The 11323-nt window shown below is 59.4% G+C and overlaps 1 protein-coding gene across 1 annotated transcript; it reads left to right on the top strand.

Moving 5' to 3' along the window:
* Positions 1-2926: 2926 nt before the first annotated feature.
* LOC102736762 (tensin-3-like) lies at positions 2927-8532 on the top strand. Its single transcript, XM_006732369.3, has 4 exons — positions 2927-3118; positions 4513-4581; positions 4684-4710; positions 5974-8532. Exons 1-4 carry the CDS (start codon positions 2982-2984, stop codon positions 6116-6118), a joined length of 378 nt encoding a protein of 125 aa, XP_006732432.1. The 5' UTR covers positions 2927-2981; the 3' UTR covers positions 6119-8532.
* Positions 8533-11323: the final 2791 nt, after the last annotated feature.

Here is an 11323-nt window from a genome sequence, read left to right on the forward strand (position 1 = left end):
GTGGAATTGGACGACGGGGGCCAGGCTGGGTGGACAAATACCAGTCACCCTGTGGATCCTCCCTCCTCTGCTGGAGAGCAGGGCTCCGGGACGGACCCGTGGGCTCAGCAGACCTGCCCCCAGGTGTGCTTTATCAAGTGACAGCTTCCCTCTTCTGCTTTGAGGAATGACTCCTTTAGGGGTGAGATTCCCCAAACCCCGACTCCTTATCAAAAGGCCATTTGTGGTGCCACAAGGGAGACGGGGTCTGGGTTGGTGGCCGCCCGTCCTGGCGCAGACCCAGGCTGTGCCCGTTTGGTGGGATTTCACTGTCGTTTGATCAGAATTCCTTGTCTTCCTGTTTTTGGAAATGCATCACAGTAACGCTAATGAAATCAAAGGTAGAATATCCACCCTCCGAAAATCACGCGGTCTTGAAGTTTCCAGGCACCCATCCATCTCCGGCTCGTACACACACACTTCTTCTTTCATACTTGTGATCGTAGCATGAATATGGTTTTTATTCTGCTTTCCCATCAACCTCTAACGGTTTTCTGGGTTTAAGAAATAGTTGACGTACTGTCCCTGCGCAGGCCTACGGCGCATGGCGAGAGGGTTTGATTATCTAAGTCGTGAGGTGGTCACCCCGGAGGCTCAGCTCACGTCCGTCTTCTTGTGTAGACACAATACGAAGAGGAGAAGAGAGAAAGGTTCTCCTTGAGCTGAGAAATCCTAGGACCCACTCTCTTCCCGACTTTCCCGTGAACCACCCGGGAGCGTCGGCCGTGGCCACCTGTCTTCTTGTCACTGTACGTGTGGTGTGACTGCCATTTGCTGGTTGCTTGGTTTTCCGTGTGGGGTTCATTGAGCCATTCCCCGTTTCCCCGCTAAGTCAGCGCGAGGCTCCCATAGCCCCACCTCTGGGCTGGTCGTCCACCGTGGTTATGGAAGATTTCCCTTCTGAGCCTCCTGATAAAGATGACCGCGTTGTCCAGAAGGGCCATCCGGGTTGACCCAGCGTTTCATCAGAGTGTGGCAGGCGTGGGGTGCTGGGTGGCTACGTTGTAATGTGCCAACATGTGCTCTGTCCCAAGCGACACATGTAAACCCCTCAAGTCCAGGTGGCAGCTGGAGTGCAGATCGCCACCATCCCTGCCGCTCCCTCGGGTCCGTGCCAGCCAGCCGCAGGGAGCGGGTGCGTCTCCGACTCCCGCCCACCCCTGAGTGTCCCTTTGGGTGAGAAGGCGCAGGTGCGACCTTCTGAAGGTGCGTCTGCTCTCAGGACGGGCACGTGGCGTTGTCAGGGGGCGTTATCTGTGGCCAGGGACGCTCGCACACAGCCTGCGTGCCTCACTGTAAAATCCACAGCGCACCCTCGGGAACGTTGGACGCTTCTCACTGAGCGTGCCCGGTACCCCGTAGTTTCTCCGTGGACATTGCAGCAGCAGTATGGAGCTGGGGTGTCAGGACACGGTGGCGTGGACGCCCAGGGGCTGGCTGCGAGGCTCCTGGACCGCTTCTTGGGGTCTCCAGGCCACTGTGTCCTCCTCCGCCACGGGACAGGTGCAGATGGGCTGAGACAGTCTCTGGAAAGTGTCCGCCATGGCCTGACATGCAGGGATCGTCCTCAGAATGAGCAGCCTTAGCGGAGCTCAGAGACACGGAAACGGTTGTGTTCGGGGTGGAGAGTTCTCTTTAGATGCTGCCTGGCGGCACAGCGCATTTCCGGCCGGTACAGGGGTGCGGTCTCCAGCTGCTTCTGGTGAGAGCTAGGGAGTGGTTCAGGGAACTTTGTAGGGGAAGCTGGGGTCTCGGAGGAGACTGCCGCTGATGGCGAGTTCGGGGGCTGTGTCCTCTAGAGGAAGTGGGGTAGCTCCCCGCAGTGAGCGTGGCAGGCTCCGTGTGGTGCCCGCTCTCGCTGAAGACCCCTTTCTCCAGCCTTGGGCTGCGTCGTTCCCGGGAGGCTTTCTGGAATCTGTTCCTTCCCTTCATTCTGGGCCTTTCCCGTTGGGCCTCTTCAGTGGCTCCAACAGTGATTCGATTCCAGTGGCTTTTCCTCGTGACGTCGGTGAGACCCCGGCCGACATGCTTGTCATGCTCAGCACCCCAGGATCAAGGGCGAAGCTTTGTTTTCCGATGAACTTGGTGCAGACCTGGGGCTTACTCACGGAAGCAGGGGCTTCTGGGACCCCAGAGCTTCCCAGGCTTTGAAGATGAGCTGTGAATCGCAGCATTTGCCTCGAGGCCGTGGATGGCTAGCCGCTCGCAGGCCGCGGACGCTCACGTGGAGCCTGGCGTCCGGCAGGGCAGGGGCACGGGCGGCTCTGTTCTTGGGGGTGGTGGCAGCTGGGAGGGACACGTTCTTGGTGGCTGGCCAGGCGGGGCCGTGGCTCCTGCTGGGAGCGAGCGGTAGGCAGAGTCCGAGTGTCTCGGGACACACCGACCTCACACGTGCCCCAAGGTCCCACGTCAGCTTCTGCATGAGCTGCAGGGGTGCATCCTCAGAGGGCCGTCAGGCTGTTTACCAAGCCCTGTTCACACTCGACAGTTTGCTCCCCGTCCCCCCCGAGAAGCCCAGCCCCGTGGCAGGGCGGGGCTATGACCCAGACAGGACGGGCCGACCCGCGCCTTCCTCACGCAGCCTCTGCCCCAAGTCATACGCCTCATGCATCGTCCCCGCTGCTCTGGGCGCCGTCACTTCCAGCAGTCTGTGCAGGACGGTTCTTTGGGGTTCTGGCTTCCCTCTCGCACGTTTACTGACCTGCGGTGGTGCCGTGGACCCACACCCGCACCGAGGCTGGGGAGGGGTCTCCAGCCCCACTGGGGACACGGCGGCAGGGGCGGCGGGAGGCTTCCGGGACGGGGCCTCGGGGCACGTGTGTCCCTGGTCCCTCCCCGTCCACGCCTGCGGAATGGGGGGCCGAGGGCTTTGCCTCCAGTGAACACCCTGCTTCCCTGGGTGTCTTGCAGCCTGCAACGTGTGGTACCTGAACTCCGTGGAGATGGAGTCGCTCACGGGCCCCCAGGCCGTCCAGAAGGCCCTGAGCCTCACCCTCGTGCAGGAGCCGTCTCCCCTGTGTACGGTCGTGCACTTCAAGGTGTCGGCCCAGGGCATCACCCTGACGGACAACCAGAGGAAGTGAGTGTGCCTGGGCGCTGGGCTGCGGGCGGGCTTCTGGGCGCACCTGGGGTCAGACCTCCCGCCGGCCCGTGTGTCCCCGGGACGTGGCTCTGGACGCGTCACTCCTCGGCGCGTCCCTGTCCTTCAGGACCTCCCAGGAGCTGCGTGTAAACCGTGGACATTCGGCGCAGACGTTTTCTTCTTAGGAGTCAGTAAACTTGTAAAGAAAAAAAAGAGAGAGAGAGATTTGGACCTTTGGGTGTCACGCGCACACACGAGTATAATTTTTAGACTCAAAAATCTTTGAGCTCGATTCTGTCGAAACACTGGGAGACTGTGATAGAACTCACCCGTCTTTGGTTTGGTGTCGTTACATCTGACTGGTGGTCGTTCCGTTTCAGGTGACACTGTGAGCTTGCTAGATGTTAGTCCAGTATCTAGATAATTAATTGTAATGTAGCCATTAGTTATATATTAAGAGCAACTAATACTAGTAATAGTTATTCATGACCATCTATTGTATAATACGTTACAATACTAAATGTTATCTAGATGGTGTTCGAATATGTAGATACTAGATAATAATTTCGGTGGCTTTCAGCAGAGCTGTCCCTGAGTGGGTTCTACCTAGCAGGTGTCCCGGGAACATAGTAGGGCCACAGTCCGAACGGGGAGCAGAGTCAGGTGCACAGACAGCAGCATGTCCCGTCCCCCCCCGCCCCCACGGAGCCCCTGACCTCAGAGTCAAAGACATTTCCAATGCACTTGTTGTTCACTTGTTTTGGAAACAGCCCGGTGTGGTTAATAAGAGAGCCAGGTCATCGGCCATAAAAGCAGGGGGATGGCAGGAGGGTCACGGGGCACAAGGCCAGTCCCCTAGTGCCGGCCGGTGGGGCAGTCCCGACCCGCCCCTTGTGCCCACCCCACAGCTAGTCTGTACGTTCGCAGTGTGCCGTCAGCTCCTTCCTCATGTCTGATGTGGGCTCCAGTCCCCAAGAGTGGCCGGCCTTACTGGACACCGTGTCCCCAGTGAGGAAAGTTCGGCTGGAGACGGTCGGTGGCTGGACATGGTCGGCGGTTCTCGGGCCGAGCACAGGAAGGCCGGGCTCCCTGGCTCTCCTCCAGGGCCATGCTGGGGCTCCGGGGTTCGGTCCCGACCTCCGTGTGGCTGGCAGGTGCACGATGTTACTCTGCTGTATGCTTCCCTCTTGCCAAGAGCCAGCTTTTCCAGCACCGCTCAGCCCCGCGTCCACCTGCCCATTTCTAACGGGCGTACGCACGGTCCTTCTCTCCAAGTGACTAGTAATCCAGTCGGTTTCCGCCCGACTCTCCTTCGGGGGAGCCTGCGCTATGCGTCCCTGTCACCCTCACGCCCACTAACAGAGCGTGCCCCCCCCCCCGTGTCCCCATAGGCTCTTCTTCCGGAGACATTACCCCGTGAGCAGCGTGATCTTCTGCGCATTGGATCCACAGGACCGGAAGTAAGACATCTGTATTTGTATCAGGCGATGCGTGTGCATCCTTTGCCTGTTAAATTAATAAAGAAGTGAACGTAACTCTTCCTTTTCTTTTTAATCTGCAAGGTGGATCACGGATGGCCCCTGCTCGAGGTAGGTTCACGGGACGCCAGCGCCCTTCCTGTCACGGTCCAAAGTGCATCTTTGTACAGATTTCCAAAGAGGGTTTCCCATAAGGAAATGAGGGAACCATGCCAACGGGTTTGTGCCATGAACACAAACGAAAGTGTGTCCTTCTGCAGGAAGGGCCTCCTGGGGTTCACTTTCCTGCTTGCTCTTTCCTGGAAGCACAGTACAGACCCCGGACCCGTATGTGGCGAAAATAGCGTGGAGGCGAATGCATGGCTTTTTGGGCTGTTCAGGGCGGGCGTGGACTGCAGGTGCATCGAGGTCAGGGTGGAGGAAGGACTTCCCCTGTGTGACTGTGAATGACACAGTGTTCAGCGTTTTCCAGATGCAAGGGGAGCACGGTTTCCGCCTGCCCTGCCTCCACAGCAGGCCAGTCCCGCCAGGCAGGGGCGCTCCCAGAACCTTTCGGAGCTGTTGGCGCTCCCCAGCCCGGTTTCCTCCATGTAACCTAAATCTGATTGCCAGGAATAGGTCAGACCACAAAGATCCTCTTGTAGCGTCTCTGGTTCACATTCCTGTTGGCCTTGGGATCTGATAAAGTACCCGGAGGCCCCACGCTCTGGCACGTGGGGCTGACGGCGCTCCCAGCCGCGTGGAATGTGCCACCTCATCGGGGTTCCTTGAGCCAGTCCCTCTCATGGCTGGGAAACCGCTCCCCTGGAACAAAAGAATCCTTCATTTTTTTTAAGAAGGAGCAGAAGGAGTTTCCCGGGGACAACGGAAGTCCCCGCGTGAGACTCAGGTCTCACAAAAGCCCATTCGGAGAACAGCTCCGATTCTTCTAATAGTTCCTTACTTGCCCATAGTTTGTAACTGGGGTGTAGGAGGCCCGAGAGGAGAGCTTCTGGCCCCCAAGGGCGGGAGGTTGGCCACGTGCGGCCCTCACCTGTGTGCCCCCACGTGATCTGATTGCCCCACCCCGGTACCTGGGGAGCCTGGCCTCCCCTGGGAGAGTCAGGCCACCGGCCGGGTGGGGGCTCAGGGACCTGCCCTGACCCGCGTCTGCAGGATTCCGGCCAGGAGTGGCCCGGGGCGGTGGCCGGCCATGCACCTGCTGTCCCTGCGAGGTTTGGGAGGTGGACAGCTGTGGGCAGGTGTCTGGCTGGGTGGTGGTGAGTGGCGGGTGGAGGTTGCGGTGGTGCAGGGAGGGAGCGGACAGAGGTTTGCACCCACACTTGGGCCTTGCGGGACGCTGGCGCTCTGGCCTCACCCCCTTTCCTGTTGCAGAGTCTTCGGGTTTGTGGCCCGGAAACAGGGCAGCGCCACGGACAATGTGTGCCACTTATTCGCGGAGCACGACCCCGAGCAGCCTGCAAGTGCCATCGTCAACTTCGTGTCAAAGGTCATGATCGGGTCCCCTAAGAAGATCTGAGCCCCTCCCAGCCAGAGACCCGAGCGGGGCTGGGGCGTCCCCCGCGAAGCAACTGGCCAGCCTGACGTTCCAGCCCCAGGAGGGCGAGGGGCTCCTCCTCTGGCTTCACGGACAGGAGGACAGATGGCCCCCCCTTCTGCTGTCCTTTCCTGAAAGACTGCTCACTGACACGTCTCTGTGGCCAAGCGCTTCCCGGGTGGAGGAAATTGGGCTCCACGCCGGCAGGGGCCCCCCTGTTCCTTGCACGCCGGCGTTTGTGGTGAGGAGGGCGCCCGGCCCCTGCACGTGGCCCCTGGGTGACCGGCGGCGCCATCAGCCTCACGGAGGGCCCCCGTCCACCCAGCACCCAGGGGGAGGCCTCCCTCCTCCACGACAGAGACGCTAGCTCACCGAGAAGGGGATGCATGTTTGCTGAAGGTTCGTGCAGGTCAGGCCCTTCCGGAACTCTGGGGGCATGAGCGAGGGGGTGACGTGATGGCTGTGAGGACCAGGAAGGCCACCCAGTCCCGGGGGAGGGGCACCGTGAGCCCCGGCCGGGCAGGCAGGTGGCAGCTCCAGGCTCTCACTCTGGCTCCGAACGGCATGTTGTCCGTGAGAGCAGAGGGAACATGGACGCGAAATGTCTTTTCATATAATTTATATTCTACTTATGCCAAACTATTTATGATAAATTGCTGGGCAGGACGGGGTCCCACTTCTGGGGGCTGCCAAGCCGAACCCATGCCCACGATCAAGGGCCGCGTCCCCAACAGGCCGGCCACAGCAGCCTTGACCACCCCAGTACCACCCCAGTCCTTGCCATGGACGGTTCGGGTCCAGGCGGCGGCGGGTGACGTCCTTTCTGGGGAGGAAGTTTCCGGAGGGTGGGTCACCTTTGGGTGGAGACTCGGCCCTGCTCTCCACGGCTCTTCTCGGCCCTCTGTGAGCCGTTGGCCCCTTGTTCCCGCCTCTACGTGTTTCTGGCCTCCCGAGCAGAGGAGGAAGGGGAGGAAGATGATGAATCTCAGTCCTTCAAGGCTGTTCTTGAGCTGAGGGCCACTCCTCTGCATCTCCTGGGCGACCGAATCAGGGGTGCTGGTCACGCCAAGGCTCCAGTGTGTCCCCCAGGGCGGGAGTTGGGGCTGACAACGGCGGACGGGAGGCTCGGTCTCCTCCCGCACAGCCGGGACGCCCCGCGGCTCTGGGGCCCGGGGAGCTGCCCACTCTGCCCGACTTTCCAAAATCAAGATCAGCTCTTCGGCCCCCCCGCGAGTCACCAGCGGGCACCACACCAGGGGTGGAAACGTGGTCGTGAGTTCTCTGTGTGAAGCGGGTCAGAGACGGACGTGCCGACTGGCAGAGCTGGAAGCGAGACGCAGGGGGGTGTCGTACGTGTGTGAAAGCAGGTGGACGGGTCCACTGCAGCTCCTGTCGATGCACCAAACATAAGTGCCTCATTTCTGTGCCAAATGTCTGCCTTGGTCTTCGCGGACCTTCTTCCCCGACAGGTGTTGGTGTGGAATGCACTGGTATCTCCCGGGGGCCCCGGGGTCTGGTCCTCGGCAGGGGCGGCTGGCATGTTGGGATTCCATTCGTGGCAGAAATTCAGCCAAGGGGACCCAAGGTGCCGTCCCCAAGGGGCACCTCATCCCAAGGTGGCTTCTACCCATTTTGACCCAAAGACCGCAGGTCGGGTCCCTCATCCTTCCGACCAAGGACGAGAGGGCTCGTTTACAGACCGGAGAGCGGGTGGGGGTGGGGCCCAGAAGCACAAGCTGGTGGACGATATGGGCATCGGGGCCTCCTGTGTGGTCCCTGTCCAGAGCATTCAAGAAGACGCACTCCCTGGCCTGTGAGACAGACCGGCCGGCTGTGGCTTTTCCTCGCAGTGGCCAGGGCGTCGGGAAGTTTGCTCCCTCTGCGGAGCCTAGGGATGCCGATTCCCTGGTTCCTGACGAGCTGGTACGACAGGTTTCTTCCTATGTTACACGTGCATCACACAGAACGAGAGGAATCCACGAACTGGGGGCTCAGAGCGTGGCAAGCTGCACCCCCACCCCCACGCAGGCTCGGGGACACTCCGCGCGATCCCTGGCACGGGGGTCCCGTCCCGGGGAGGTCGAGGGTCCCCACCGCGTCACAGCCAGGGTCCTATTAACCTGCTCATTAACCGGACGCTGTGTTCCTCCAGTGTTAATCTATACCCGCGGCGAGTCACACCGAATTTAAGGGTCGCCGTGTGCATCCTCAGTGTCAAAGACCTCGTGTCTCCTTAGCTGCCTTGCTTATTAGTGGGTATTTTTACTTTTCTTATATTGTAAAGAATATATCCAGTTATGTAAATGAATGTTCTATAAACCCTTTGTATAGTCATTTTCTCTGCTTTTCAGATACCCTCTCTATTCAGAGTATAATAAAATTATACACGCGGGAAAGCCTCGGCGAGGCAGACATTAGTTGTGTCGGCTGGAAGCGCCCAGAGGGCGTGTACGTCTGTGTGTCCGTGTGTGCACTTGGGTCACGCACGTGTTTCACTGGGAGTTTGAAGTGGATTTTTTATGGAGCGTTGGATTCGGTTATAAATTCACATATGTTTGGCCTTTAGGAATATATTTTAAGATTTCCGCCCAGAGACCTTTGAAAAATTATAATCAGAGAGAATAAGACTTTAATTGCCGTGCTGTTACTCCTAGGACCTGGTTTGTGTTGATGTTCAGCCCCCGAGGGGACCTTCCAGGCGTCTACCGCGTTGGGGCTGAACCCGAATATGAAGTTTTGTGGGTTCGCCTGTTGCTTCGAGGGATGCAGGTATTGCCCACTGCCACCCTCCTGGTGGTGCTCCCCAGCCTCCGGGGGGGCTCCCCCGCCAGGTGGGGGCCCATCGTGCTGGCTTTTTGCCTTCCTGGAGCTGGGCTCCCTTTGCCTGGCTGATTTCCTTCCCGACTTAGGTGACGGGGACACAGGACCCGTGGCCCTCATGCGCTGTGTGTCCTAAAGCCCTGAGCAGCTGTCAGGGGGCCCCCGGTGGGTGGACGGTCACTGGGCTCAGCAGGCTCTGCCTTCCCCACTGCAGGCTGGGGGTCACAGCGATCATAAGGCTAAGGGCTGGGGCAGGACCGTTCCCATGGCTGAAATGCCGTGACCGCTCTGGCCCCAGCCAGGAGCGTAAGGCCGAGGAGGCACACTTGGGAGAGTCTCGTCCAACAGGACGTTTCCGGGGGGCGGCAGTAGAGTCAGCCCAGAGGATTTTTGGAGCACCGGCCACCACCAGGCCTTGCCTGGACGGGAGCTTGTCATGTGCGCATTAACTCCCTGCTCATCGCTCAGCGGCTACTACTGATGGATGTCCTGGTGATGGGCACCTGGGTCCCACCCACTGGGGACCCAGATCTATTGGAGATGGGCACCTGGGTCCACCCCCTTGGGCCCTGGATCTATTAGTGGTGGGCCCTCCGCCTGCCCACTGGGGACCCTGGATCTTTTGGTGATGAACGCCTGGGTCTGTCCACTGGGGACCCTGGATCTTTTGGTGATGAGCGCCTGGGTCTGTCCACTGGGGACCCAGGATCTAACGATGGGTTCCCGGGCCCGGCTCCCTTGGGCTGTGGATCTTTGGGAGAAGGGTACCTGGGTCCCGCCCACTCAGGGCTCGGGATCTATTAGTGATGGGCATCAGGGTCCCATCCCCTCCGGCCGTGGATCTTCTGGAGAACGGTACCCAGGCCCTGGCCACTCGGGACCCCGACCTGTGGATCTGTTAGTGATGGGTGCCCAGGTCCTGCCCACTGGGGATCCAGGATCTACTGGAGATGAGCGCCCAGGTCCATCCACTGGGGACCCTGGGTCTATTGACTATTTGTGTCCTGGTCCCGCCCACTGGGGACCTCACGTCCTATCCTCCATCGTGGTTCCTTGTTTCCCTAGAGTTATGTGTGTGGTCACCAGGATCGTGAGATGAGCTTCCCCAGGGCCTTGAGTCACATTTCACAGAGCAGACTCAAAGTGGAATCAGAGTTTGCAGGTGGACTTGGGGCCCCGGGAACATGCAGGGGAGGGACACTTCATGACACGGGGATTGGCTGTGTCTGGACAGGCTTGGGAGGCAAGGCTGTTGAGTTGGTAACAAGTGAAAGATCCAAGAATGAATGGCCTTCAGGTTCCTGAGGAATCAGAGGCCAGAGCTTAGCAGAACGAGGAGAACCAAAAAACACGACCCAACTACATGCTGTTTACAAGCCTGGTCCAGGGCCACAGTAGGGGTGGGGGGTGGGCCCCCAAAGCCCTTTGCTCGTGGGCAAGTGCCCACAAAAGGCGTCTGCCACGAAAACCCAGCTGGCCCATGAGGCCTCTTGGACCCCATGGATCTGAGACAGTGAGGTTGTGGGGGGACACCAGCAGAAAGCCCTGCCCCGCCCCGGGAAACATGCTGTGTCTCCCACTGTCCGGGGACCCCCCAGAAAGGCCAGGCCAGGGAAGCTCTCTTCTACCCGAGACACCTGTGCCCACTCCCGCACCCGGGCAGCCCTACCAGGACCGTGGGAGCTGCAGCACCAGGTAAACCGCAGGGACCAAATTCTGGTGGCATCACTGTGATTGAACTCTTCCGCACGGGCACAGCACCCGGTGGCTGGTTCTCCAGCCCAAGCAGGGACACCGTCTGCTGACACATCAGATGCAAGTGGGACGCAGAGCCTCCTGGCGTGATAGCCAGAAGGTCCCGGATGCGATGGAAAATCCCGTGTGCAAAGAACCGGGTCATTCGCAACATGAGTGAGAAAGGACAGTTGTCCGCCGCCAACATCAGGGTGAATCGGATGCTGGGACGACCTGGCGACAAGGCTTCCAGGAGCACGTGAAAGACTTGTTCATACAGCGGAAAAAAAACAAAACAAAATGGGCGCCTGGGTGGCTCAGATGGTTAAGCGTCTGCCTTCAGCTCAGGTCATGATCCCGGGGTCCTGGGATTGAGCCCCGCATCGGGCTCCCTGCTCAGCCCCTGCTTCTCCCTCTGCCTCTGTCGCTCCCCCTGCTCGTGCTCTCTCCTTTCTCTCTCAAATAAATAAAATCTTAAAAAAAAAATGACAAGGACTTAAAAAGATTTATCATGCCAACATTAATTTTAAAAACGGAACCACTGTATTCATGTCTGACAAAGTGTACTTTAGGGCACAGGACAGGACTAGGCACAAGGACGCCCATCCTACAGTCGTAAAGGCTCGGTCCCCT

The sequence above is a fragment of the Leptonychotes weddellii genome, unplaced genomic scaffold (assembly GCF_054177405.1).
Source record: "Leptonychotes weddellii isolate Sample4059 unplaced genomic scaffold, ASM5417740v2 HiC_scaffold_4961, whole genome shotgun sequence".
Classification (NCBI taxonomy): domain Eukaryota; kingdom Metazoa; phylum Chordata; class Mammalia; order Carnivora; family Phocidae; genus Leptonychotes; species Leptonychotes weddellii.